Here is a 23,452-nt window from a genome sequence, read left to right on the forward strand (position 1 = left end):
AGGTTGGCAGTGAAACAACCTAAATTTCCAGACAAAGCAAGAAAGGAGATGATATTACCCTTATTTTACAGATGGGATGCTGAAACACATGCACACCCGTCCTACAGCCCCTTTGCCTAAGAAAGCTGGTTAGGAAGGGATTGTGAATGACTAATTTATCATATGATTAATGGGTTCATTGAGTGAGGTGAATAGATTTCAGTGCAATAATACCACAAATACACAACAGGACTGGGAAATGACCCCTCTTTTTTCCGAATCCTGGTTTGTGAGCTCATCCTTATTGCCTGGTTATTGACCCTTACATCCGCTGAATGTCTGTAAAACAAACAAACAAACAAAAAAAGCAGGTTTCACCATCATTCAAACTGGCATTGACCATGCATCCAGCAGAATGGTGAGCAGCACACCACTTCTATCAAAGGACAATTTCCATATATACAGCTGTATTTCCATATATCTGTGGCAATGTGCTTTCCACTTGTAGATCTTGCTCCTCCAGCAGCGGTGAAGGGGAGATTATGCTGGAATGCAGTTAAATGGAGAAAAGAGCCAAAGAACCAATCTTGCTAAGTGCCGGAGCGGCTTTGACACGTGCTTAATGGCACTGAATTATTCATGGAGCTGGCTGGCCAAGCTGACATTGCAAAGGGAAATAAATGAGGGTGCTGGAGAGAAAATGCCAAATGACATGTCAGCCAAACGGCCGAGTGTCACAGACTTCATGGAGGATCTGGCATGGGATCTCACCCCTTCAGTGCCGGTTGCTGCCTGGTGCAAGCCCTTTGTAGGGCACAGTGAACACTTTGGCCGTGCGTTTAGGTGTGACTTCAGTGATGCTCATGGGCCTGGGTTAGCTCTCCTTGTGGTGGGATGACTTTCATTTGAAGGGAGGTGTTGCAAGGAGCAGGGGCTGGCCCCATTGACAGGGCATCTGCAATGCAGCAAGCAGAGACATGAAGTCAAAGATTAACTCCTGTCTGCTGCATCTCTCTGAAGAACTTGCCGTCTCTCCTTATTGCCTTGAAAAGAGTCGCTTTCTGCTGTTCCTGCCCCACTGGTTAGAAGTCAGTCACCAGTTCTGCAGCATCTTCTCCCCGTGCTCCTCCTGCAGGTGAGAGCCCCTTCGTGTTCACTTCACTACAACGTACAGCAGCAGCAAGAGGAGTGCCTGGGATGAGCAGTTGCCATCTAGCACACGCTTGATGCTACGTGGGGCAGGCAAAAAAGATCAGTGGGATAATCATGGGCTCACAAACCTGCCTATGTGGTGGTTTGAGCCCTGCCTGCAGAGCAGGATTGTTCCCTGGCACCTCTCTGTCTGCTAAGACAGAAATGTTGCCTCAAACACCACACAAATGGCTCTGCTACATATAACTGAGCTCTCCTGGGTACTCCACAAGAAAATATTCAGAGAACTTGGCTTCAGCTTCTGTTGTTGTTGTTGCTCCGACCTGGAAATGCTGGCAACTGGGATTTGCTGCCCCGAGTCAGGATTTATTCAGATGCAGGCTTTGCTTTTGCTCTGTGGGCAAGGGTGGAGTTAAATCTGCAGTTACTATTCATGGGTCTGAATCAGACGTGTACATACACTGTACCTACATGTATAATTTGGTACCGAAGCCATCTCATCTCCTCTTGCCTGCTCTGCACCTGCTTAGTGGGACGGTTCCTGGTGCTGTCCCCAGGTGTGAGCTCTGTGCCTCTGTTAGGCCTCCAGAGCATCTCATGGGTGCTGTATCTTGCCAGAGCTGGAAGAGTCCCAGTCTTCAGTGATTCCCCATTGGTATTCTCCCCTCCTCAGGAACAGACCCTAAGAAATGTAGAGAGTTCATCTCTGTTAGCCAATTGATCCCACTGAAGCGCAATGAGATTTGAAAAATTAAATCAATGGAGAAGATTCTGCCACACACTTTGGTTTTATGGATTTTGTTTTCTTTTCTTCTTTTTTTAACAAGGTTTAACTGTGGTAGTTGGATTCCTCCCAGAAAGGGGAGAATGCAACATGCTCTCAGCTGCATAATCCTGTGGGATTTTGCTTTCGCTGACAGAGCTGAAGAATCCGTAAAATGCTGAGGTAACCCCCGTGCATCCTTTTAGCGCATTTCTAAATGAGAATAGGAAGGAAAGGGATGTAAATATTTACTAGAACTGTGGATTAGACAGCACCCAGGGATACACGTTTGGATAACCTGCATTGCAAGAGAAGTCAGGGGAGCAGCAGGTGACTTTGAAAGGCTGTCGTGCTAGGCATGTTTGTTAGCACACACAAATTGCTCCCTGGCTTCACAAGGAAATAGCAACCTCTGCCGTTATTGTTTTCAGACCTTATTTCAGGTGTAGTGTCTGGAGGCCCAGTCACGATCAGGACCTTTGTTTGGCCAAGATACGCGCAAACCCTTTTGGCCCATTTCTTGTTGGCAATGCGAGCAGGGGATGTTACCTGCAAACCTTGTACAGAGCTGCCCGGCTGTTTGCTGTGCAGTAATCGGGGCTGCGTTTACTCAGCAGGTCCCTCACCAGCCTGATCTGAAGATGCTCAGCTTCTCCTTATGCCTGCACTCGGTGTCAGATACACCTCATGCAGAAGGATGGGGTGGTTTTGGTAGGAGACAAAGCACAGCCAGCCCTTCAGCTGTACGTTAGAGGGATGGAAATATGTAAGGGCTGGCGGAACAAATGGTCTGCTTTAATTATTCATCATTAGAAGCAGCTATTATTATTTAAGATATACCCTTCTCGGTCTGAAGTTATAACTGCTAGCCTGTTTCTTTCCTCGATTGCTACCGCCCACCATCCTGCTGCACTCTCTTTTGAAGCAGACCAGGTCATAGGTCTTCACCATCAAGTCCAGCTCCAACCCATTGCCACCCCCCAGTAACCCCAGCCCTCCTGGGTCATCCTTTAGACCTGGTCCTTGCAGTAATTTATGAGAGCCAGCCAGTGCTTTGCTCCTCGTGCTGGTCCCAAATGGGTGCTGGGCTTCCCTTGCTGCGTGCCGTCGATTCCCCTTGAGCCTGACTCAGCCACTGTATACCCAGGGGAAAAGTTCCCATGGTGGTGCCAGCACGCTCGCTGCCATCCCCTTTTCTCTCTGAGAGATACAGGCCTTGTTTACTCTTCTTTTTAATAACACAGATGGGTTTAATAGTTCTCTGCCTTCGCCCCCAGTTCCTTCTCCTTGTCTGTAGCCTTTTTAATGCTTCCTTCTAAGTGATGGCTTTGTCACTTAATCTCATTAAAACTTCTCTTCATTGAACTCCGTGAGCTGCTTATCAGACCGTAAGCCTAATCTCCCATTTGTAATTAATTTGTTCTGTGCCTCCTACAATTTGGCACCGTTAGGTAATGGCATCAGTCTCAAGGTCACGGATATGCAGCGCGAGGTAAGCGCCCATGGCTGCAGCGCTACCTGCCCTGCGAGCCTCTCTCCTCCTGCCTCCTCCCTGTGCCTCCCTGCTTTATTTCATTGACAGCTTTCTCCCTTTCCCCGAGCCAGTTTCTGCTGCATTTTGGCTGCCTCCTGTCCGGCTTGTGCTGCGGTGTGACTCTGCAAATCGATCTCCTGCACTGCCTAGAGGCAAACGCTTTCCTGATATCCTCCGGAATCACCCGCACCATTTTCCCTCTTGCCTTCCAGTTGGTTCCTGTTTGGTCCAAGAAATCGGGTGCACTGTTCTTCCTTTTCCGAGTTACACATTGTAAAACTGGAAAAGCTTCGTAATTTGATGGCTCTATTTAAAAATATGAACAAGCCCTGGATCCCCAGGTTGGCACAACCTGCTACCACCAGCTCGTTCCTCTTGGTGGGATGCAGAAGGAAACCAGGCGCTAACTGGAGGTGAAAACCAACCCCGTGCTGCTCCCTGCACATTGATCCTTGTGCAACACTGGTACTCGGCACCACCACAAAGTTTGCCTCCAGCTTGTGTATGGAGGAGTTTGTGGGGCCCTGCCCTGGCTGGGTCTGCTGGCTTGAGATGAATTTCAAGGTTAGAAAAGGCAAGAATGATACCTTGGGTGACGTTGCCATTTTCTCATTGGGAATTGCTGATACGGACTTATCTTGGACCTTTGTGTGTTCTTGAAATAGGGTCAGTCCTGTGCAAAGCTAAAGCACTTCATTTTCCCCGACAGATTTACCCTCATCGCATCTATTTCCCTGTTTGGATGTAGAATCTAGCAGACTCAAGTTGGTTTGGTTCATTCTTTCCATTTTGCTGCTTTTCCCCTGAAAACCACCTACTGAACTTAAGTAATAGACCTACCCAGAGCTGTCATTAGATCAGAGGTATCAGTGCTCAAAACAGTATTGATCGCAGTATTCACAAATTCAGCGTTCAGGCAGCTCTATGGAACAAGTCCGAACCCGTTCGGCTGAGTCTGCAACTATATTTTGTAATTCGTAGTTTTTGTAGGTCAGCTTAATTTATTATTATTATTATTATTATTATTATTATTATTATTATTATTATTAGGCTTGCTATTCAAGAAAGAAAAAAACAACTGGTGGGAAATTCTGCTGCCTCTAGGGAGAAGGCAGACAGCCATAAAACTGATATATTTTTGGGCAGGGGGGAGTTAATGCAGGAAGGACATTTTGCATTTGTTCCTGTAATGGCTGCACATGTATCAGCGCCGCTGCTTTGCTGGGAGCAGGCGAGGTGCCCGGGCACATCCAGCTCCATCGCTCGAAAGGGCGCAGCGTTTTGGGCAGGAGGCAGCTCTTACCCGAGGAGGTGCGGTAATTGCTCCAGTGCAACGTGCCTGGCTCGGCAGCACGACGCAGCGTGCTCACGGGCTGTTAGGAACGGCGTGTTTGAATGAAGTTACGCCTCGGGATGCTAGTTAAGGGCAGAAAACTTTGTGTTTGTGGTTACAGTCACGAATAGTCACGTTGTTGCACGGAGGGGCTGTGGCTGCCCCATCCCTGGAGGTGTTCAAGGCCAGGCTGGATGGGGCTTTGGGCAGCCTGATCTAGTGGGTGGCGTCCCTTTCCATGGCAGGGGCTTGGAACTGGATGATCTTTAAGGTCCATTCCAACCCAAGCCATAATTCTGTGATTTTACGATACATTTCTGCTTGAGGGTCACATCGATAAGACTGAGTGACTTGAGGAGACTCACTCCTGAGGTCTGAACCAGGTTTGGATCAGCAGATAAACCGTGTTTCCTAAACCACGCTTATTTCCCAGACCATCCTCATTTCGGTCTCTCTCTGCAATACAGTCCTTCAAACCATGCCGAAAACATCTTTTTAATCCATTTACATAACTCCCTTTGTGTGCTGCGCTGCCATTCTCTGTGCTCACACAATCATTACACCGATGCGATCAACAAAAGACCACAAATCATTTTATTCGACGCATTCTCCGTTTCCTCTGAGAATAAGCCAAAGTTCGGTCTCATGCAGCTGCAATGTGCTTGGACCCCAAAAGCACCATTGCAGCACTGACTATCAGCTATCTGAAGGGCCTTTTTTTTAAATGTTGATCTTGTTTTATTTTTAATGATCTGTTTGTCTCTTCAGGCTCGGGAGCAGGCGGTGAACTAGCTGCGATTTGCAGCCGCAGGCTGCCCGCTCCCTCCTCTGCTTCCATGGAAACACGTGTTGGATGAGGCGAAATCAGGCACAGGCTTAGAGCAGATGATTTCCAAAATAGTTGCTTTTCCTTGCAAGGAGTCATGCACCTCCTGTTTGTGCAAAAATTTGGGTGAGGAGGAAACCTGGTTAAAGGGACAACTTTCCAAGGTGCCCGGCTGCTGTTGCCGCAGGGCTGGGAGCATCCTCCCCGAGCACGTGAATGCGCCCCTTTGCTGCTCAGGACCCAATGCACGAAGGGTTTGGAGCTGCTGTCCTTATGGCCAGGGCATTTGGGGTTGGGAGAGTTCAGCTTTAATGTAATCCCTTTGCTTTCCTTCATCTCCTCCCTGGGGAGGTGGAAATCATCCTCTGCTCTGCACTTCGGCACCCCGAAGCTACCCAATTTGCTCCCTGCATCCCCTGGGCAGCCTCTCCCCTCCCGGGTCACGGTGAAAAACAGATTATTTGCGGTTTGAGGGCAAAACAAGGGAGGGCTGGGGAAAGGGCGGGGGTTTACACAAGCCTGCATGGCACAGTCTGTGCTCCAGACAGCTTTTACAGGTGGCTGGTGTGTTTTGCAGGAGAAACGATTCAGAAAAAAATAAGCTTTGGGGAGAAAAAGGGCCTTAAGCTGCAGCTGCCAGGGCTTGGGTAAGCGTGGGCATAGCTCCACGGGGACTGGTCCTGCTGTGGGACCCCAGGTCCTGCTGGTCTGCAGGGGCTGAGCCCAAGCCCTGGCAGCAGCACAGCCAGCGTCTCCTACTTCACCCCTGCTTGCCAGCGAGGGGGCAAAAACCCTCGGAGAGGCACGGAGGCGAAGGAGGTGCTGAGTGGGACCTATGCGGGGTGTCATTCCTGGATGGAAAAAGCCGTGTTTTATCCTCCATCACATGCAAAGCGTTCAGATTTTGAAGGTTTCCTCTCTCAGTGGCAGCCCAAGGACAAAACAGGGTGGAACATCATCTTCTGAGACAACCCCTACACCAAGTCCCTCTGGCTGCAGTGGCCAGGAAGCCCATCCTCTTCACCAAGCTCTGTCTCAGGGGTCAAGAGGTAAAAATAAATGTTGGTCCACACTACCTGCTGGTTCTGCACTAATCAGAGCCCTTCGTTAGTTGTTTTGCTTCAGGGAAATGTGCCAGAAGAGTTCTGACACTTCAGACGTGCAAAGTAATTGCTGCGTTTACTTCCCGGCTAATTGGAAAGCCGAAATAAATTGTGGTGGGATGAGCGGAGGTGCCCGGGGTGGGTGGGGGATCGGGGCTGGGACCTTTCTGCCCTTGTGTGTGGCTTCACCCAGAGCCCAAGGGGTCTGCCACGGCTGGAAGGGCTGGGGTTGTCCCCCTGTGTGGTGGCATGGGCTGGGCACGTCACACACACTCAGCCGTGGCCACGTCCATCCTCCCCTCCATGCAGCCCTGCAAGCAGCAGGTCTCCGTGCATCATGCCTCCCCTTGCTTTCTGCATGCCCCGCTCCGAAATAAGTAGGTCTCGTCTGCAGGTTTGCAACCTGGGGAAAACAAACAAACGCAGAGCAGCGTGGCTATATTTATCTGAAACTCAGAGGCTGTGCTTCGCAGGAAACTTTGATCACGTTGAATGCAAGACAAGCTGGAAAAAAAATAGAGAGAAAAAAATTAAAAACCAAGTTTTGGAAAAGGTAACAACTGCTGTTTCCAAAATGAAGTCTCTTGTCTCGTCTCTTCTGGCCCCAGCACCAGACATCCTAATCTAGGGGGCCGTTATCTCCTGGCTTTGTGCTGGGGCTGCTCAGAGGTTGAGGTTTCCAAAGCCCAGAGCTGCGGGTGCTGGCGAGCAGCGGGGCCCAGGACCGGGATGGCATTCAGCAGCAGCTGCCCTTGCCTATCCTACCTGTGATGGGTGAGGTCCATCCAAAGCGAAATGCACCACTTGGGGTTTGGTTTGTTTGTTTGTTTGTTTGTGTATACAAAGATTGTGGTTTTCTTGAATTTATCATGATTCAAAAGTAATGTCATGCCATTGTGTTTTCTCTCTGTTTGCAAAAAAAATATAAATTTTAAGTATCTGGCATGTGAAATGCAAGAGCCCTAGGATGGGACACAGGGATGTGATGACTTCAGAACCTGGATGTTTTTGTTCAGAGTGAAATATCTGATAAGTTACAAGTATGAAGGGGTATTCGGTGGTACCTGTCTGAGCTGGGGAGTTTCAGCAAAGCCTCCCACGCTAAAATGCTTGCAAGGAGTGAAAGACGTGGGGGAAGCAGCTCCTTAAGTCCCCGCAGACCTTTTGCAACACTCTCCCCATCCTATTTTGCTGTTTTCTTTGGAATTACTCAGTTTCTGCAAGAGCTAAACCTGTGGCAAGGAATTCACTATTCATACAGGAAACACAGTATGTTATTCTTCCACCCCACACTGTTCACATGCGCTGCGCTGGGACAAGGGCTGGTTCTGTACCCTGTATATCCACAGTGCCACTCTGAAATTGCTGCTACTTCTGCCATACCCACACGCTATTCATTACTGAAGCAGAGAGGTTAGATGTCCTGCGATACAAGGGGAATGTTTTCCCTTTTTCAGTTTTGTCCAGTGAACTTTCCTGCTGCCTATTAATTCACAAAGAACTTCCATCCCACTTATTAATTCACAAAGAAGGCAAAATAATTCCATTTTACATATATATTCAAATTCACTCAATACCTCCTATTATATATTCACACTCATCTGGAGTAGAGGGTTATCTTTCCTTTGCAGAAGCAATCAGGAAAATGTGGTGTGTGGTGTTTAAAGGCATTGTCGGGCATATCTGAATTCCTTAGCCCTTTTAGCTGGGTTTTCTAAACGGGAAATGGTTTGGCCGATGTATCTTTAATCCTTCGGCCTTGAGAATGGAAAATGAAATTGTCCTCTCTCAGATACTTGACATCAGCATCCAAATCAAGGCTTTCTCATTGTGTGCAGAGAGGGGGAGTGAGGATACGTGTTATTCGAGTACTCAGAGATGGAATCTGTTTTTCAGAGAGAAACCCACTTCCACGAATTCAGTCGATTATTCTGGACTCCGCATTTTATTTTCCTTCTCTATTTCTTCATTTTACATCTCCATGTATAAAATACCTAGTTTTAGGGATGACTGATGTTAAGTCCCTAATGAGCTGGCTCCAGGTTGTGGATTTGCATTGCATATTTTGCAGATGTGATGCTGGAAGGAAGCTTGCTTGACCTTCCTTATGGTATCTTCTGACTCCCCTTCCTCCTGCCCCGTGTGGGGGATGTGTAGGGCAGGGCCAGCCCCCCCATATTCAAGCCATGGCTGCTTTCCTGCGTAGCTGCTCTTCCAGATGATAGCCTAAAATATCCCACAAAACCAATTTCCCTGCACTTTTCCCCAGCGAACACAACTGAACGTTTTCCTGGCACATCGTTTCCCGATGCAATTCTTCTGATTACCCTGGGCTGGCTGCCTTCTGACCTGTTCCCCGCTCCTCAGCCACGTTTTTGCCTAACAGCCAAGTCCTGTGCATCCCCCCAGCTTGAGAATGGGCTCGAGCAGCATCCCTCCCTGTGCAGAGAGCATTTTGGTCCCCAGGTGCATCGCAGCCATGGAGCAGGCAGCAACAGGGCTACAGGATAAGCTTGGGTTGTGGCTGCTGCATCCAGCAGCGTGTTCGTGGTCTGCTGCTGTTTTCCAGGGAAAGCCGGGGTTGCCATGACAATTGTGGGATGGTCGAGTGGTGCTTGCATGGCCACAGCACCTGCAGACCTCTGGCACCAGCGCATTTATCCCGCCTGCCCCCACGCAGTGGATGGGGGAAGCGGTGCAGAGGGGTGGGCAGCTGAGGGCCTGTTAAATGACTCCCTTCGCCAAAGAAAATGGCTTTTTTTGGGAACGGGAGCTGAGGTCTGGGGTATGATGCTCTGCACCTTCACCTGCTCACTGGGGTCAGGCTGGCAGGAGGGCTGGTGGGTACAGGAGCCAGCAGAAACGGTGCAAACCACGGCCCGTTCACCAGCACCCCTGGGTGCCGGCGAGGATGCCAGCCTGAACTAGAGGCTTGTGGCACCGCTGCAAAAGAAACCTCTGTCTCCCGAGCCTCTGCCCACAGGCTGTCGGTTTAATTTGCAGTCATGTTTGCACAGTTTGTAGGTGTATTTGCACTTGGACAGCATCGGAGCCCCTGAATCGCTGGGGGACAGCCAACGAGATGAGGCAGGGGAAGGGACAGGGCCCGTGGTGGCTTGTGCCAGCGGGCGGCAGCGCAGGTCGTGCCAGGGGCTGGTAGCATCAGCACCGGGCTGGGGGTGAGGATGGCTGTGCTGTACCCCAACAGCTCCAGCAACAGCCCTGGGCCTGAAGCGGCACCATTCCACCTGCAAATGGTGATGGAGAGACCCATGGGATGGCGCAGTTTGGGAGGTAATAATAATTGTGTCCTCCCCTCCTCTGCCAGGCATGCTTGGCCAAAGGGGAGGCTCCTCTTTCGCCAGCACCGGGCAGGATTTCACCCCTTCCAAGAGCCATGCAACCCCAGTTCATCTTCACCATCTTGCTTGGTCTCCACTGGCCCAAGAACGCCAGCCAGCAACACTTGCCTGCAACTTGTTTACAAAAATGCACGAGGCTGCTTTGCTCGAGCAGCAGATGTTGTGCCAGGTGCTGCAGAAATAAAGCTTTAAAAGCAGATGATGACCCAAATTTAAATAGACCAAGCGGACCCAGAGACCCAAGAGAGAGGATTCCCAAGGTCACGTAGGAAGCCTCTGGCAGACGTGAGGGCTGAACATAGATCTCCCGAGGCCCAGCCAACGCTGTGGTCTCAGGACTGTCTTCTCTTTTGTCTTCCAGTCCATTAAGAAGATAAGTTAATGAAATGGAATTAATAATGCCAGCTGCAGCACCAGCAATGCTGTAAGGGAGACAAATTTAGCAGCCCAGACTTAAAAGCATGGACTTGGAGACAGGGGTAGGCTGCAAGCGGTGCACGAGCCTGCTCTGACGGGGGAATGCAGTAGGTCAGCCAGAGTTTTGGGGTCTTGGCAGCTTTACTGATCACATCTTGAAGAAGGAACGGAGACGTACCAATTGCCTCCCCCAGAGGAGGGAGATGCCCAATTTTAAGGTTCCCAGCACTCACAAAAAGAAGTCCCACTGGAAAGAATCAAAAGACTTTTCTAGGTCAATGGCAGGAATAGAGCCTTCATTCTTAGGATCCTTCTGGTTCAAAAATAGCATTAAAGAGCTAAGAGAAATCATCCACTGCTGAAAAGCCAGGAGTAAATCATAACTGATTCCTACATCTTAGATGTGCTGTCACCTGCATTAGTCAGCAAGCTCTGGTGGCACTGCAGGGGTGCCAGCATCCCTGGGATGGTCGGTGGAGAGGATCCGTTCCCATCAGTGGTTCAAAATCCAAAATGGAAAACTGCTTCCTAATAATAGAATCATAGAATCATAGAATCATAGAATATCCTGAGTTGGAAGGGACCCTTAAGGATCATCAAGTCCAACTCTTGATACCGCACAGGTCTACCCAAAAGTTCAGACCATGTGACTAAGTGCACAGTCCAATCTCTTCTTAAATTCAGACAGGCTCGGTGCAGTGACCACTTCCCTGGGGAGCCTGTTCCAGTGTGCAACCACCCTCTCTGTGAAGAACCCCCTCCTGATGTCGAGCCTAAATGTCCCCTGCCTCAGCTTAACCCCGTTCCCGCGGGTCCTGTCACTGGTGTTAATGGAGAAAAGGTCTCCTGCCTCTCGACACCCCCTTACGAGGAAGTTGTAGACTGTGATGAGGTCTCCCCTCAGCCTTCTCTTCTCCAGGCTGAACAGGCCCAGTGACCTCAGCCGTTCCTCGTACGTCTTCCCCTCCAGGCATTTCACCATCTTCGTAGCCCTCCTCTTTACACTCTCCAACAGTTTCATGTCCTTTTTATACTGTGGTGCCCAGAACTGCACACAGTACTCGAGGTGAGGCCGCACCAGCGCAGAGTAGAGCGGGACAATCACCTCCCTTGACCTACTAGCGATGCCGTGCTTGATGCACCCCAAATAATAGACCCAAATCTCAGGGTTTCCCCCCACATGGCTCTTTCACTAGCATTCAAAGGAAGGCTGCCTCGCTCCCAGGCAGGGAAGCAAGTGCAAAGTGTGTTTCACCTGATTTTTCACCCACTCTTTTGACTCGTGTCACAGGGCTGTTGCCAAACGCCTTATGATAAGCTCAGACTTGGAGCAAAAATGGCCATGAAGAGCAGTCGTGCTGAGCAGAGAGTGAAACAGAGGCAGCAGAGCAGAAGCTTAGCAACACACCTCAAAACACAGTTCTTGTCCCTGCGAACCACCCAAATATTTTGACTGATGACTTTAAAAACCCTGATAAACCCAGGCACTTCAAGGTATCTCAAAAAAAAAAATGCAGGGAAGCTGGAACATGATGTGATGTGCTGGGGCACGGCATTTCTTTTGTTACGAGCATTCAGCTCTAGACATACATTTCACCAGTTTGAGACCATATTGTCTTTTTAACAGCTTATTGATCCCTTTGGTGGCCTAAAGAGCTGAGAAAATAAGTAATTTATCACTGTATAACGTCTCCTAAGAGAAACATCAAAGCCCAGGGCAAGAGACACAGGGACAAAGCTGTCCACGTACCACCTAGACTGCGAGTGGTGATGGCCCTGGAATAGCCAGCAGCATCTCCCAGCTCCTGACCTTTTCACCTGAGCTGCCTCTGAGCAATTCTGCAGCCCAGAAAATGTGTTGAGCACGAATGAGAGCAAGACAGCAGAGCCAGGATCTGGCCCATCCCTCCGCTATTGACAGCCTCCTCGCCAAAATGTGATTGCTGGCTGCCCTTGGCTTGGAGCACTCGGGCAAAAATTCCCCATTGCTCTTTAGAGCTTTGAGGTATAATAATGGGACTTTTAAAATAGCATCCTCTCTATATTTGTTGCAAATGCTAAGAACAAATTGTCTAGGAAAAAAACAAACCAAAAAACAACAGAGATCTCCCTTAATGCTCTTGTTCCCATAAGCGTCGGGATCTTCCAGCACCGCGCTGCAGCTCCGGCACTGCCCTCAATGTGTCCCGCGATGCGCTGACGTGGAGTGATGCAGAGCTCTGCTCTGAAAAGCATCGTCAGTCCGAAGTGTCTTCTAAGTCACTGCACTTTGAGCAGAACCGGTGACAATTTTAGCTCTATCTTTGATTTTGTTATTGTAAAATATTCTTTGAAATCGGTGCTGATTTCCACCCCAGTCCTCCAGCAGGGTTGTTAAGGGACAGCCCTGGAGGTTAAGGCTGTGTCTGATCCTTCTCGTGGTAGAACACAGCGGGGGCTTCTGAGCTCTCATGGATTATGTTGACTCAGCTATATTTACCAAAAAAGCCATAAATGTTGCTAACTCTGACCTCATCAGAGCTCATCAGCTGGGTGCAGGCAGGCTTGGTCATCATGAAAATGGAAGGACCTCCAGAGAAGAGCAAGGTAGGGCTGGAGAACCAGGTCTGACACAGGGCTTGCTGTGTCCCCATCCACGTGGCAGGGTGCCTGTGTCCCTTGCTGAGCTGCAGCCTGCACCTCGTCCAGCACTCCCTGGTGGGGCTGGAGGGATGGAAAGAGATGAGGCAGATGGCAGTCCCCTACTCATGAGGTACTTGAGGTTTCTCTCAGTGCGAGGTTACGAGGAGCTGAAAGTACACAGGTAACTTCATTTTACTCAGTCCTTCCCCCTAACTTCCGTCATACGTGGGTCATTATCTCTAGCAGAGGTGTGTAACAGGCAAGTACTGGTGAGCCCACTTGGCTTGCGGCTGTGACATCAACATTAAACTTCAGGTGACCTCACTAAAACATCTAAAGATCTTTAATCATTCAGTAATGTCCTGCGGCAGAAGGAGGATTGCCATAGACCATGCTCTGAAGGGAAGGAAGTTCCACTTAGTGCTTTTAATCCTGCTTCTGCTCATGATGACAGCAAACCTTCTCTTCCATCACTGCGCTATCCAGTGGCTCGTGCCAATAGCTCTGACTTGTGCACGTCTTGCCTTATTCAGATCCAGGCAGGCTTGTTTGTGCCTTCCGCTCTGCTCAGTACACATTTAGTCGGTGGCCCTGGTTTAGCTCTATTGCAAGGAAATAGTTCTAGGAAATAGCTCCTTGGTCTCTTGATGGCCAACTGCTTAGTCCTAATTCTGGCTCACTTCTTACCGAATGCATAATTTAAATTCTCATTATAGAGATGCATTTTTTATCAATTGCCATTTTAGCTCTGCATCCAGCCATTGCTGACTGTGATCCTGTTAAACTTTGTGTGCTAGTCTAGGTAGACATACATATGGTGTAATGCCAGGCGTTGCCCCTCTCCCTCACCCAGCTCACCACTGGAAGCTTCCCGGGTAAGTTAGTGTACACCGCAAGATGTTCTTATCCTTTATTTCTAACTTGGTTCATCTCACAGCACCGGTTGGGTTCTGGTTCTGACATGAGTGTGTTCTTGTCACTGTTGATAAAGCAGCGGGTTCTGGTGCCCATGAATTAAAATAGCTCTGGAAGTAGTGTGGGACAGGAGCTATGTGGGACAGGAACTACGTGGGCCAGGTCTGAAGAGACATTCTTCCAATGGGAAGCAGGGACTGAAGCAGGAAAACTGAGGGTATGGTTCATTTTGCTAGCCTGGAGAATCACAAAATCGTTCAGGTTGGAGAAGACCTCTAAGATCATCTAGTCCAGCCTTTAACCTAGCACTGCCAAGTCCACCACTGACCCATGCTACTAAGTGCTACATCTACATGTTTCTTGAAGATCTCCAGGGATGGTGACTCAACATCTTCCCTGGGCAGCCTATTTCACCGCCACACAGCCCTTTCAGTAAAGAAATTTCTCTTAATATCCAATCTAACCCTCCCCCAGCACCATTTGAGGCCATTTCCCCTCATTTTATCACTTGGTGCTTGGGAGAAGAGTCCAATCCCCACCTGACTACAGAATCAGCCATCTTTAAGGTAACCTTCTTTGGAGGTAAGCCCTACAACCTCCTTTAAGGTAATTGTAAGGTACAACGAGGTCTCCCCTGAGCTTTTTTTCTCTAAGCTAAACAACCCCAGCTCCCTCAGTCCTCCTCATAAAACTTGTTCTCTAGACCCTTCACCAGCTTCATAGCCCTTCTTTGGACAAGACGGAGGTGGAGACCTGAAGTCTGGGGCAAGGAAAATCTCTACCAACAAGGAAGGAAAGGAGAGATCACCACAAGACCGGGGTGTTAAATGTACAAGGACCGCTCGTCTGTCCAAATGGAATTAATTAGTCTTTCATCCCTGGCTAAGAAATGCAGGTTACAGTGAGCTTTTGTGTCTTCTCACTGCAGTGTTGCTGGTGGTCCGTGCACAATAGCCATCAGTTTCATTGAATCATTGTTGGAGATTTGTGGGGTTTTGTTTGTTTGTTTGCTTGTTTGTTTAATTATTATTTTTTTATTATTATTTCAGGAACTCCAGGGTTTAGGAGTTTCATGTGTGGTTTTCATATACATTGCTTGTAAATACCTCGTATTGTGGATTGGTGCTGGGGACCCTGTTGTAGGGCAAAAAGCAACAATAGAGATATTTTCTGCTTTTGTGAAGGCTCTAAACCAATCAGACCATGTTGGGAAATCATCCCTTGCCAAGCTGTTTCTTCCTTTTTTAACTAAGCCAGGAAGCCTGCAAAATCAAGACTTGTAATACTGTCTGTAGATTGTTTAATCTTACTACATGCAATGACAATTGAAGCCAGTTCTGCACCAATTAGTTAATTATTTCTCTGTTAGGGGATTTAAGCCGAGTGCAAGTCTTTCTGGGATTTCAGAGATGGTTTTGAAACGTAAGCAATAGCTGCTGCCCTCCATAAACGTAGCAAACCTTCCTAGGTAAAGGTTAGGATCTGACTGTGGTCAATTGATCCTTAAATTCTGGCTTTCTTCTGGGGGATGAGTTACCTGAGGGAGGGATAAGTGACCCAGTAGTGCCAGCTGGGGAGATCTCTGTTAACTGAAGCATTAAAAATCTTCTGGCTTGGGAGCCAAAAACACAGAGAGGTTCAAAATTGGTTCCCCATGCTAATGTGTATGGGACCCACTGTCTCTGTGCTGCTGTCCACTTCCATACTAAAAACATAAAGTCAATATAATATGGCTAAAATAAGAAATATTTAATAAGTTAGCATGATCTGAAAGTTTAAATATGGCCTGTGAGCTGAGAGGGCTCCAGTGGGATCGCGCTGCTGATGGGGACCAGACCAAAGCTGATACCTTGTACCTTGGATCACTCTTCAGTGAAATGGGGTGACTTTGGGGAGTTTTTTGTGATTAGTAAAAGCTGCCAGAAATCTGAAAAGGCAAACAAGCTGGGTGAATGTAAAGCATTTCTTTTCCCAGTTTTTGCCATGTACCATGTGGCCATGGCTTACCTGTGACATCCCTGTGCGGCTGCTTTTTAGTTTGCTGACGGGGAAACTGAGGCAGGGCCAGCATCTTCCCTGGGGCAGGAGTGCCAGGGCTCATGTTAAAATACAGCCAGCAGTGTGCTGAATTACCACAGAGTACTTTTTCATAAATTGTCCCATAAACCTGCTGTCTCACACCTCGAATCCTGGTGTATGCAGCATTTTGGGCAGCGTTTGCAGCCTGCATGTCCCAGCCCAGGAGCAGCCTGCTGTGTGCAGCATCCCACCGTGGCAGGGCTCGGTGCACGGGGTGTGGGTACTCTGCTATTTCCTGCTGTTTCTGGAATAGTTTTGGAAAAAAAAAATAGCAAAATGGGGGTTGCTTTGATGGGATCAGGTCCTGCTCTTGGTTTTCTCCTGCCTGCTCCAAGACCTCACCCAGCCAGGCAGAGGAGAGGGGGCACCAGCACTTGGGGGTGGACGGGGAAATTTGGCCCTCCCCAAAAAAATGAAGAAAACACCAGATTTCATCACTCCCAAGAAATTTCTGGAACATGAATAGTCACAACCGTGCAGCCGTATAGGAAACGGTGCTCCCCCCCCCCCCCCCGCCTCCACCCACACCGAATTTGTTTTTATTTCTCTGCCGTCAGGTTGCCTTAACCATTTCGATGGCTCGGGAGGCTAAGCCGCCGAGCCAGCGCAAGCTTTTGATTTGAAAGGGGACCGCATCCCCTTTTTCAAAGGAGCCTGCTCCCTAGGGCAACCACATCACACCGCTGATTTGCTGCAGTGGAGACCGCAGCGCGTACAATATGCCCTCCCCCCTCCGCCTGTGCTGCTTACAGCATCAGTCCGGAGCCGAGCGGGGAGACGGGAGCGATACCCGCTAACCCAACCCATGCTCGGGAATGCCTGACTGCTAACAACGCAGTGCCTCCGACCGCAGGACCGGCCATTCCCCAGCCCTCCGAGATGCAAGCCAGCGCCGACTCCACCAAGATGGACTGTCTTTGGAGCAACTGGAAATGTCAGGGTATTATATCTGTTCGAGTGTTGCATGCTAGAAGGACTGCATGTCAGAGGAGGCAAAGGCAGGATTCATCCATTTTTCGCATTGTTCACCTGTGGGCCTTTGCATGCTGTTTTATCTCCCTTCCCGCGAAGCTTTTATTTGGGGGTAATTTAAGAAGGAAAGGAAGAAAAAGCCCTTAATTGTGTTGTTTGAATGTATTTCTCCCATCTCCAGCTGTCTCGCCCTGAAAGCATCCAGGATACAGGACCTTCCTTCCCACCTCACAGCTCATTTCCCAAGCATCCGCCCTTGCCGTTAGCGGTGTCATTCCTCACCCCGGAGTCTCTGGCAGGATTTTCAGACCTTTCGGGCTTTAGGAGAGCCGGGCGATGGTGAATTGGTGCCGGCTGGGGCTCGCGAGGGTTCGAGGCGGTTGCGTTGGGCGCCTCGGTGCCTCCTGCCCACGGACACACCCATGGCCAGGGCTTAGCCTAGCGTCGACACAAAGAAAACGCAGCCCCGGCGAGACGTGCGATAGCACCACGGCATCGCCACCCACCTCGCACTTTGCTGTAGAGTTGCTTTAAAAAAAAAAAAAAAAAGCCTTTATTGTGCTTTTGAGCAGTCCGCTGAGTCCCCTTTGGGGGTAAAAATACCGTGATGGTGTGGTCTGCTGCCGCGTAGGCGAGGGGAACAATAGCATCTCCCTTTTGGGCTTATTTTCAGCTTATTTGGAGCGGGTCGGTGGCTGCGCTGGGTGGGGCTGGCTACCTTCCGGGGTGCCTTGGACGGCTTTTCAGCCATTTTTAGTCAGCTTCACACTTCCCAGCCAGCATCCAGCCTTTGTTTTGATAAAAGACAGTCTCTGTGACGCTGCTCGGTGGGCAGATTAGAGGGAGAAAAGCTAGCGGTTGATCCTGCCGGGCAGCCTGCTGTCTGCTTTGGGCAGGATTTCTTTAAATATATTTTATAATTTTAAGGTGCGTGTTCACACTGAATAGATCGTATATGGTGCTCACAGCAGGGTCCCTGGGAGAGAGACTCTGTAGCATCATCCAGGATGCTTGCAGGCGTAGTTTCATAAAGGCAGCGACATGTAACCGAAGCCAGAAAACCTTCCTAAGGTGGTTTGGGGCGGGGAGAGGCAGGGGGGGACATACAGACAGACTCTTGCCTCTAGGGATCTTGATATTTTTGCAATCTTAATTTGGTTATGGTCAGAGGGTTTTTTTCAGGAAAATGAGTAGCAGGAATGTAAACAGATGCACCTGTTAAATGCCAGCCTGCGGCAGCTCGGGCTTTCCATACCTTAATCAAGGGCCAGGGTTTTCTATAGGATTGTGTGATTCCTTAAGGTTATACAGGAGAGCCACAGCCAAACTTGGGAGCCTTTTCATCTGAGATTTAAACATGAACTTCCTTGTTAGGTGGGGTTCAGGTTTTTGTTTGTTTTGTTTCCAAAAAGGCTAAGTATCTTGCTGATCCTTCTAAAAATATTAATTTGCTGAGTCAGGTTATTGAACCACCTGTATTTAGAGGCAGACTGAATCTTTTTCTTTTTTAGTAGAAAAAATGAATATTTATTCATTAAGTTAAAAAAGGGGGGATAACAAAGGGTGTGCTGCTATTGTTTAATTAATAAGTAATAATCAATAATAATAGTAGTCTTTCTCTCCTTCTGTGTTCTCCTGTTTGAAATCAAGAGGCAGATTTGCTGAAAATTATATGACACAATTTGACCCATGCTGATTTAAAAAAAAAAAAAATCTGAAAAAAAAAATCAACGCAGCTGAAATAAATCACTTGCCTCACTTCCACATCATTTGCATATCTTTCTTTTTCTTGGGTGGTGCTTTATGCTTTAAAAATGATTCTGCAGAAAACACGAAATAGACAGTGTTATTTCTGCCACCAAAATTCTTTGATCAGTCCCAGATAAAATAGAAGAAATATGAAATTCAGGGGAATGAAGACTAAAGACTCAATTCACTGATTCTTTTAATATCTGTTATTCATGTACTCTCCATCTCAACCCAGAATATCAGTTTCATGAAAATCTGGAATTGTATAATTTTGCCAAGTTCATTATCAATGGAATTATGGTTCCTCCCTGAAAACTCTGGAATATGGCTGTGAACGTAACAGATGCAGTCCCAGACCTCAGTAAATACCGAGCATATTTTTACTGAAATTACGGAAATAAAATGTTGAGGTTAACATAAGCTTTAATTAATAAACAATCATGCCTGCGACTAGCTATATCACTGGTTTGCCCTTACACTACTGAAAATTGGTGTAAAAATTGGTAGGGCTCTTGAGGAGCTGCAGGGATGCTTGGTGAAGCTTTGGCTTTGCCCCACTGAATCTACATACCATTACTCTCCTTGCAACGAAGCAACTGGTGCTGCTAAATACATTTAAAATATTGCAATGTGTTTTAGCGACGCAAGCATCAAGTAAAGCATGTTTGTGTCAATGGTAGATCATGATACAGCCCCTCGGGGAGAGCGGGAGAGTAAATCGCCCCTGCCAGGCATCTGCTTCATTCAAAATATTGTCACAGGAGGCTTTGGGGAATTGCAGCCGACTTCCACACCCATCTTTTCGCACTGGTAGGTGGTGCGTTTGAAGTAGGCCGGGATGGAGCCATGCATAATGCATGAGTGTGCGGAGAAATGTCTCCAACTGGGCATTCTGGTCAGTGTGGACCTTTGTACAGCAACGTCATGGTGCCCAGCTTGCTGAGGGGAGCTGCGGGATGAGGTGGGCCTCTGGGCTCGTGCGGCTGGAGCAGGTCTCCAGGCCTTGCCTGTGGACTAGGCCCAGCTCCGCAGGGCTCAGCCCCACGCCTTGCTGGAGAGGTTTCTCTGGCTTAGGAAGGTCTTGGCACCCCAGCTGGTTGGAGCTACTTGGTGCCAGTTATCTGGTCCCCACAAGTATTTCCTCTTCCACTATTTCTTCTACGTGTCAGCTTTTGGGTGGCCTGCATAAGTGCCACGCTTGTTCCTGCAGCGTCACCATCCTGCAAGACATATTAGGAAAGAAAATCTCAAAGATCAAGAGAAAAAGGCTGTGAACTGCTCATAGGAATGATCCTAAATATTATCCGCATTATGATTATAAACTAATGTGGAGAAGGACTGCAAATTTCATCAAGTCCACCTAACTGACGTAACTCCCCTGGAACTGGAGTTGTTGAGTAGCGTTTTTTTGACAGCTGTTTCCAGGGAACCGGCTTCCTTTCTTGATTGATATACCGACTGCTTTCTAAAGGGTGCTAAGAAGCTACACCAGCTATTCATGGCAACATTCCCCACTTCTAGAGTGACAAAGAAGTTCAATAGCAATAATACGGATGCGTTCTATTAATGTATAATCTTATTGACAGTTTTGAAGTCTGTTCAATTATAGCTATCACCATAAAAGCATAATTTCAGCCAGTCGGTACCTTCATACCTTCAGTGCTTTCCTGAAAGTACTGTGGGCTGAACTTCCAGCTGGGATCACCTTGTCTAGCTCAAATGAGTGCTCCCTCTTTGCAGCACCTAAAGATCTGTCCCAGAAGTTGGTTCTTTTGTTGGACCTTGGTAAAGCTAAAATCTTGGAATGAATTTATCATTTGATGTAACCAATTTAGCTAATATTTTCACAAAAACTGCACTAAGTTGTGGGTAATCGACTTCCTGATTTCACAGCTGATTTCCTGTGAAATTTGAATGAAATTTGTCAATCTTTTTTCCACTTTCAGATTTGCCTTCATTTTTTTGTCAGTCCTTCCTCAAGCACATTCCTGTTGATAGCAACAGGACTGCAAGATCAAGAGCTTAAATCTAGAGGATAAACTCTCTTAGACGTGAGCTTCATGCCAGCCATCCCAACAAACACCTTGACCTAGGTGGTATCAAAAGTGAGATTTCACTAGCTCTGCCAAAACATGCTCTGTACACATCCTGGGTCATGTCTGAGTGTATTTTTTTTTTCTTTTAAGAATAGATAAACAATATTCTTCCATTGCCAAAACAAGGAGAAAATTCCCCTAAATTAAGATTATTTTAAGATATTCTTTAAGGAGTAATTTAAGCTCTATCAAGAGGGTGATGACGGGGCAGTAGCTGAAGGAAGATGAAGCAGCCGGAGGGCTGCTTTTACTTTCACCAGGTCTCTAGGAAGTTTTACAGTGAGTTTGATGGGGCTGTTTTGGCATCAGAAGGGATAATCTCTCCATGTTGTTCTTATAACTGAAGTAGGTCTGAAACATTGATTTTGAAAATCTGCAGATTTTCAAATGTTCGGGTAGAGTTTGAAGGGGTCTGGTTCTGTTATTTTGGTCCAGGAGTAACTCAGAACAATCTTAACATTTCCATAGCATCATGCGGATTCAGAAAGTGCATTCAGGGACTCTGCTTGGTCTCCGTGTTCTCTGCTCTCTTAAGGTAAGAGCAATAACAACCTTCATGGAAGCTGGCAAAGGCAAGTAGTGATATGGTTTGATCAGCAGGAGGTGTGTGAAGGAGGCTTTCTCTTGCCTCTGGGTTAAATACTGGTCTCGATCCTCTCTCACATGAAAATAATAACAACAACAAGTCACAGCAGACTTACGTGAGGAGAGGTAGCAGGGCTGATTTCCTTATTGCCAGCCCTGTTGTGCTTTCTTCTGTCTACCCAAGCCCAGCCTGGTGCCTCACTTAAGGCAAGCAATCCTTTTTTTTGCTCACATAAGGCAATCCTAATCTTGCAGATGGAGGAGGATATTACCTGGAGAGCATCTCGTATCAAAAATTTCCTTTTCCCTGGTCCTAACCCATCTCCAGGTCCTCTTTTTTCCTCATCAGGAATTGGGGACCAAGAAGGTCTGAACTTTCAGGCTGAGTTTTGGAGCAGAGAGATGATAAAGATATAAAGCCACGCTGAGGATGGGAAGTTCATGGACAAAATGTGTACAAGAGGTAGAAGTACGGAGAGATCCCTCAAGGCTGGAGATAAAGACTAAGGAGAGAGGTCTCGTAAAACAGCACAGATACTCTGTCTTGGCTCTGCTGTTAATCACAGCAGTCTCCTGAAGGCACCAGACTGCTCATTAAATGTTGTATCCATCTGTGTTACATTTGAATCAGATCTGTCATGGGGAGCAGAGCAAGGGCCACATTGGATCCTCCATAGGGGAGAGGAGGGAAAGCCTGGCTCTGCAGCCTGTGGTGGAAGCTGCAAAATGACATTTCTTTCAGCATGAGCAATATTTACTTCAAATCAAAGACTCATCTCTAGTAGTCCCATTTGTTAACAAATATTGTTACGACAATGCTATAAACGAGACTGCCCTTCTTAAATTGGGTTTCCCAGGCTTTTCACTGCCAGTAGGCCTGAGAAGCGAATTATGAAGTGCCTCTATATTATACTGCACCATATACAGAATTAAAGGCTGTATATAGACAGCTTTTTCTCACTTCTCATTAATACTAATATTACATAAAGAACGAAGCTGTACAATCCATTGATTTTACCTCCTAAGGAGGCCCAATGGGACCTCCATTGTAGGAAGGGGAACTTGATCACATCCAAGGGCTTATTAGTATGCTGGAAGCATATAACCTTATTCGATCCTCAAGGTCCATGGGCCTCATTTGAAGGCTGGACACAAGGATTTTGCACACACTTTTTATACTTACTTCCATGTGAATGCTGCTTCATGCATGCTTATTTTTCATTCAGTTGTTGCCGCAAAGAACAACTTGCAAAGTCAGAAGGAGAGAACAAAGATTTTCAGAGGAAGACAAGGAGAAGCTGTGGAAGATGCAAATTGTCCAGTCTGTGCACAATTAATCTTCCATTAATTTTCATTTTAAAAAGCTCGCTTCAAGACATGGAATGGAAAGATCCCCATTTCTCTTACAACAGTATTTTTCAAAAACATAATCATGCAGAAGTCTCAGGGGAGGACATCTCAGCTACAGGTTGGTTTGGATTTGCCTTCTCTGGAATCATCTCCCAGGAGCCTTGTGCTGCAGCTGCCCCACACCACGGTGCTTCTGGGGACCACGTAAACCACCACAGCCCAGCCCTCACTGTTTCCACAAGAAGGGATTCAGAAGCATCACTTCTTAGGCCCCCTCAGCCATCTCAAGCCTTTCACCCCTTGCCTCCAGCACTGCCCTTTCCATCCCTGAAGTCTCTCTTCTGGCTTTTGTGATGCCAAATATCCAAACATTTTCTGCTGAAAACCGTGACGTGAGCTGGGTGAGCTTTCAGGCACAACACTCGCAAGCAGTTCCTTGCTGGCACTGCAAGCATTGCACACTGCTGCTGTTACTTATATTTGAGAGGTTACTTTTAATTTGCCTCGTAAACACTGGCTGCTCATACTAACAGGTGGCTGCTTGTATCAGAGAGTTTTATCTTTGTGCATCGTTAGTCCAGGGGATGGCCTCAAATGGAGAACTCAGAATTCATT

At 47.7% G+C, this 23,452-nt stretch overlaps 1 protein-coding gene across 5 annotated transcripts in view; it reads left to right on the top strand.

Moving 5' to 3' along the window:
• Positions 1 to 23,452, top strand: part of RTN1 (reticulon 1) — a 127,822-nt gene that overhangs the window by 95,158 nt on the left and 9,212 nt on the right. Inside the window, exon 1 of one of the 5 annotated variants that reach the window (XM_083838352.1) lies at positions 16,555 to 17,025. The exons of the other annotated variants lie outside the window; for them this stretch is intronic. Within the exon in view, the coding sequence (XP_083694478.1) occupies positions 16,965 to 17,025 (61 nt within the window). The 5' untranslated portion in view covers positions 16,555 to 16,964. Of the gene's footprint in view, positions 1 to 16,554; positions 17,026 to 23,452 lie in introns of those variants that run through there. 5 annotated transcript variants of the gene reach the window in all.

Source organism: Anser anser (genome assembly GCF_964211835.1).
Source record: "Anser anser genome assembly, chromosome: 5".
Lineage (NCBI taxonomy): Eukaryota > Metazoa > Chordata > Aves > Anseriformes > Anatidae > Anser > Anser anser.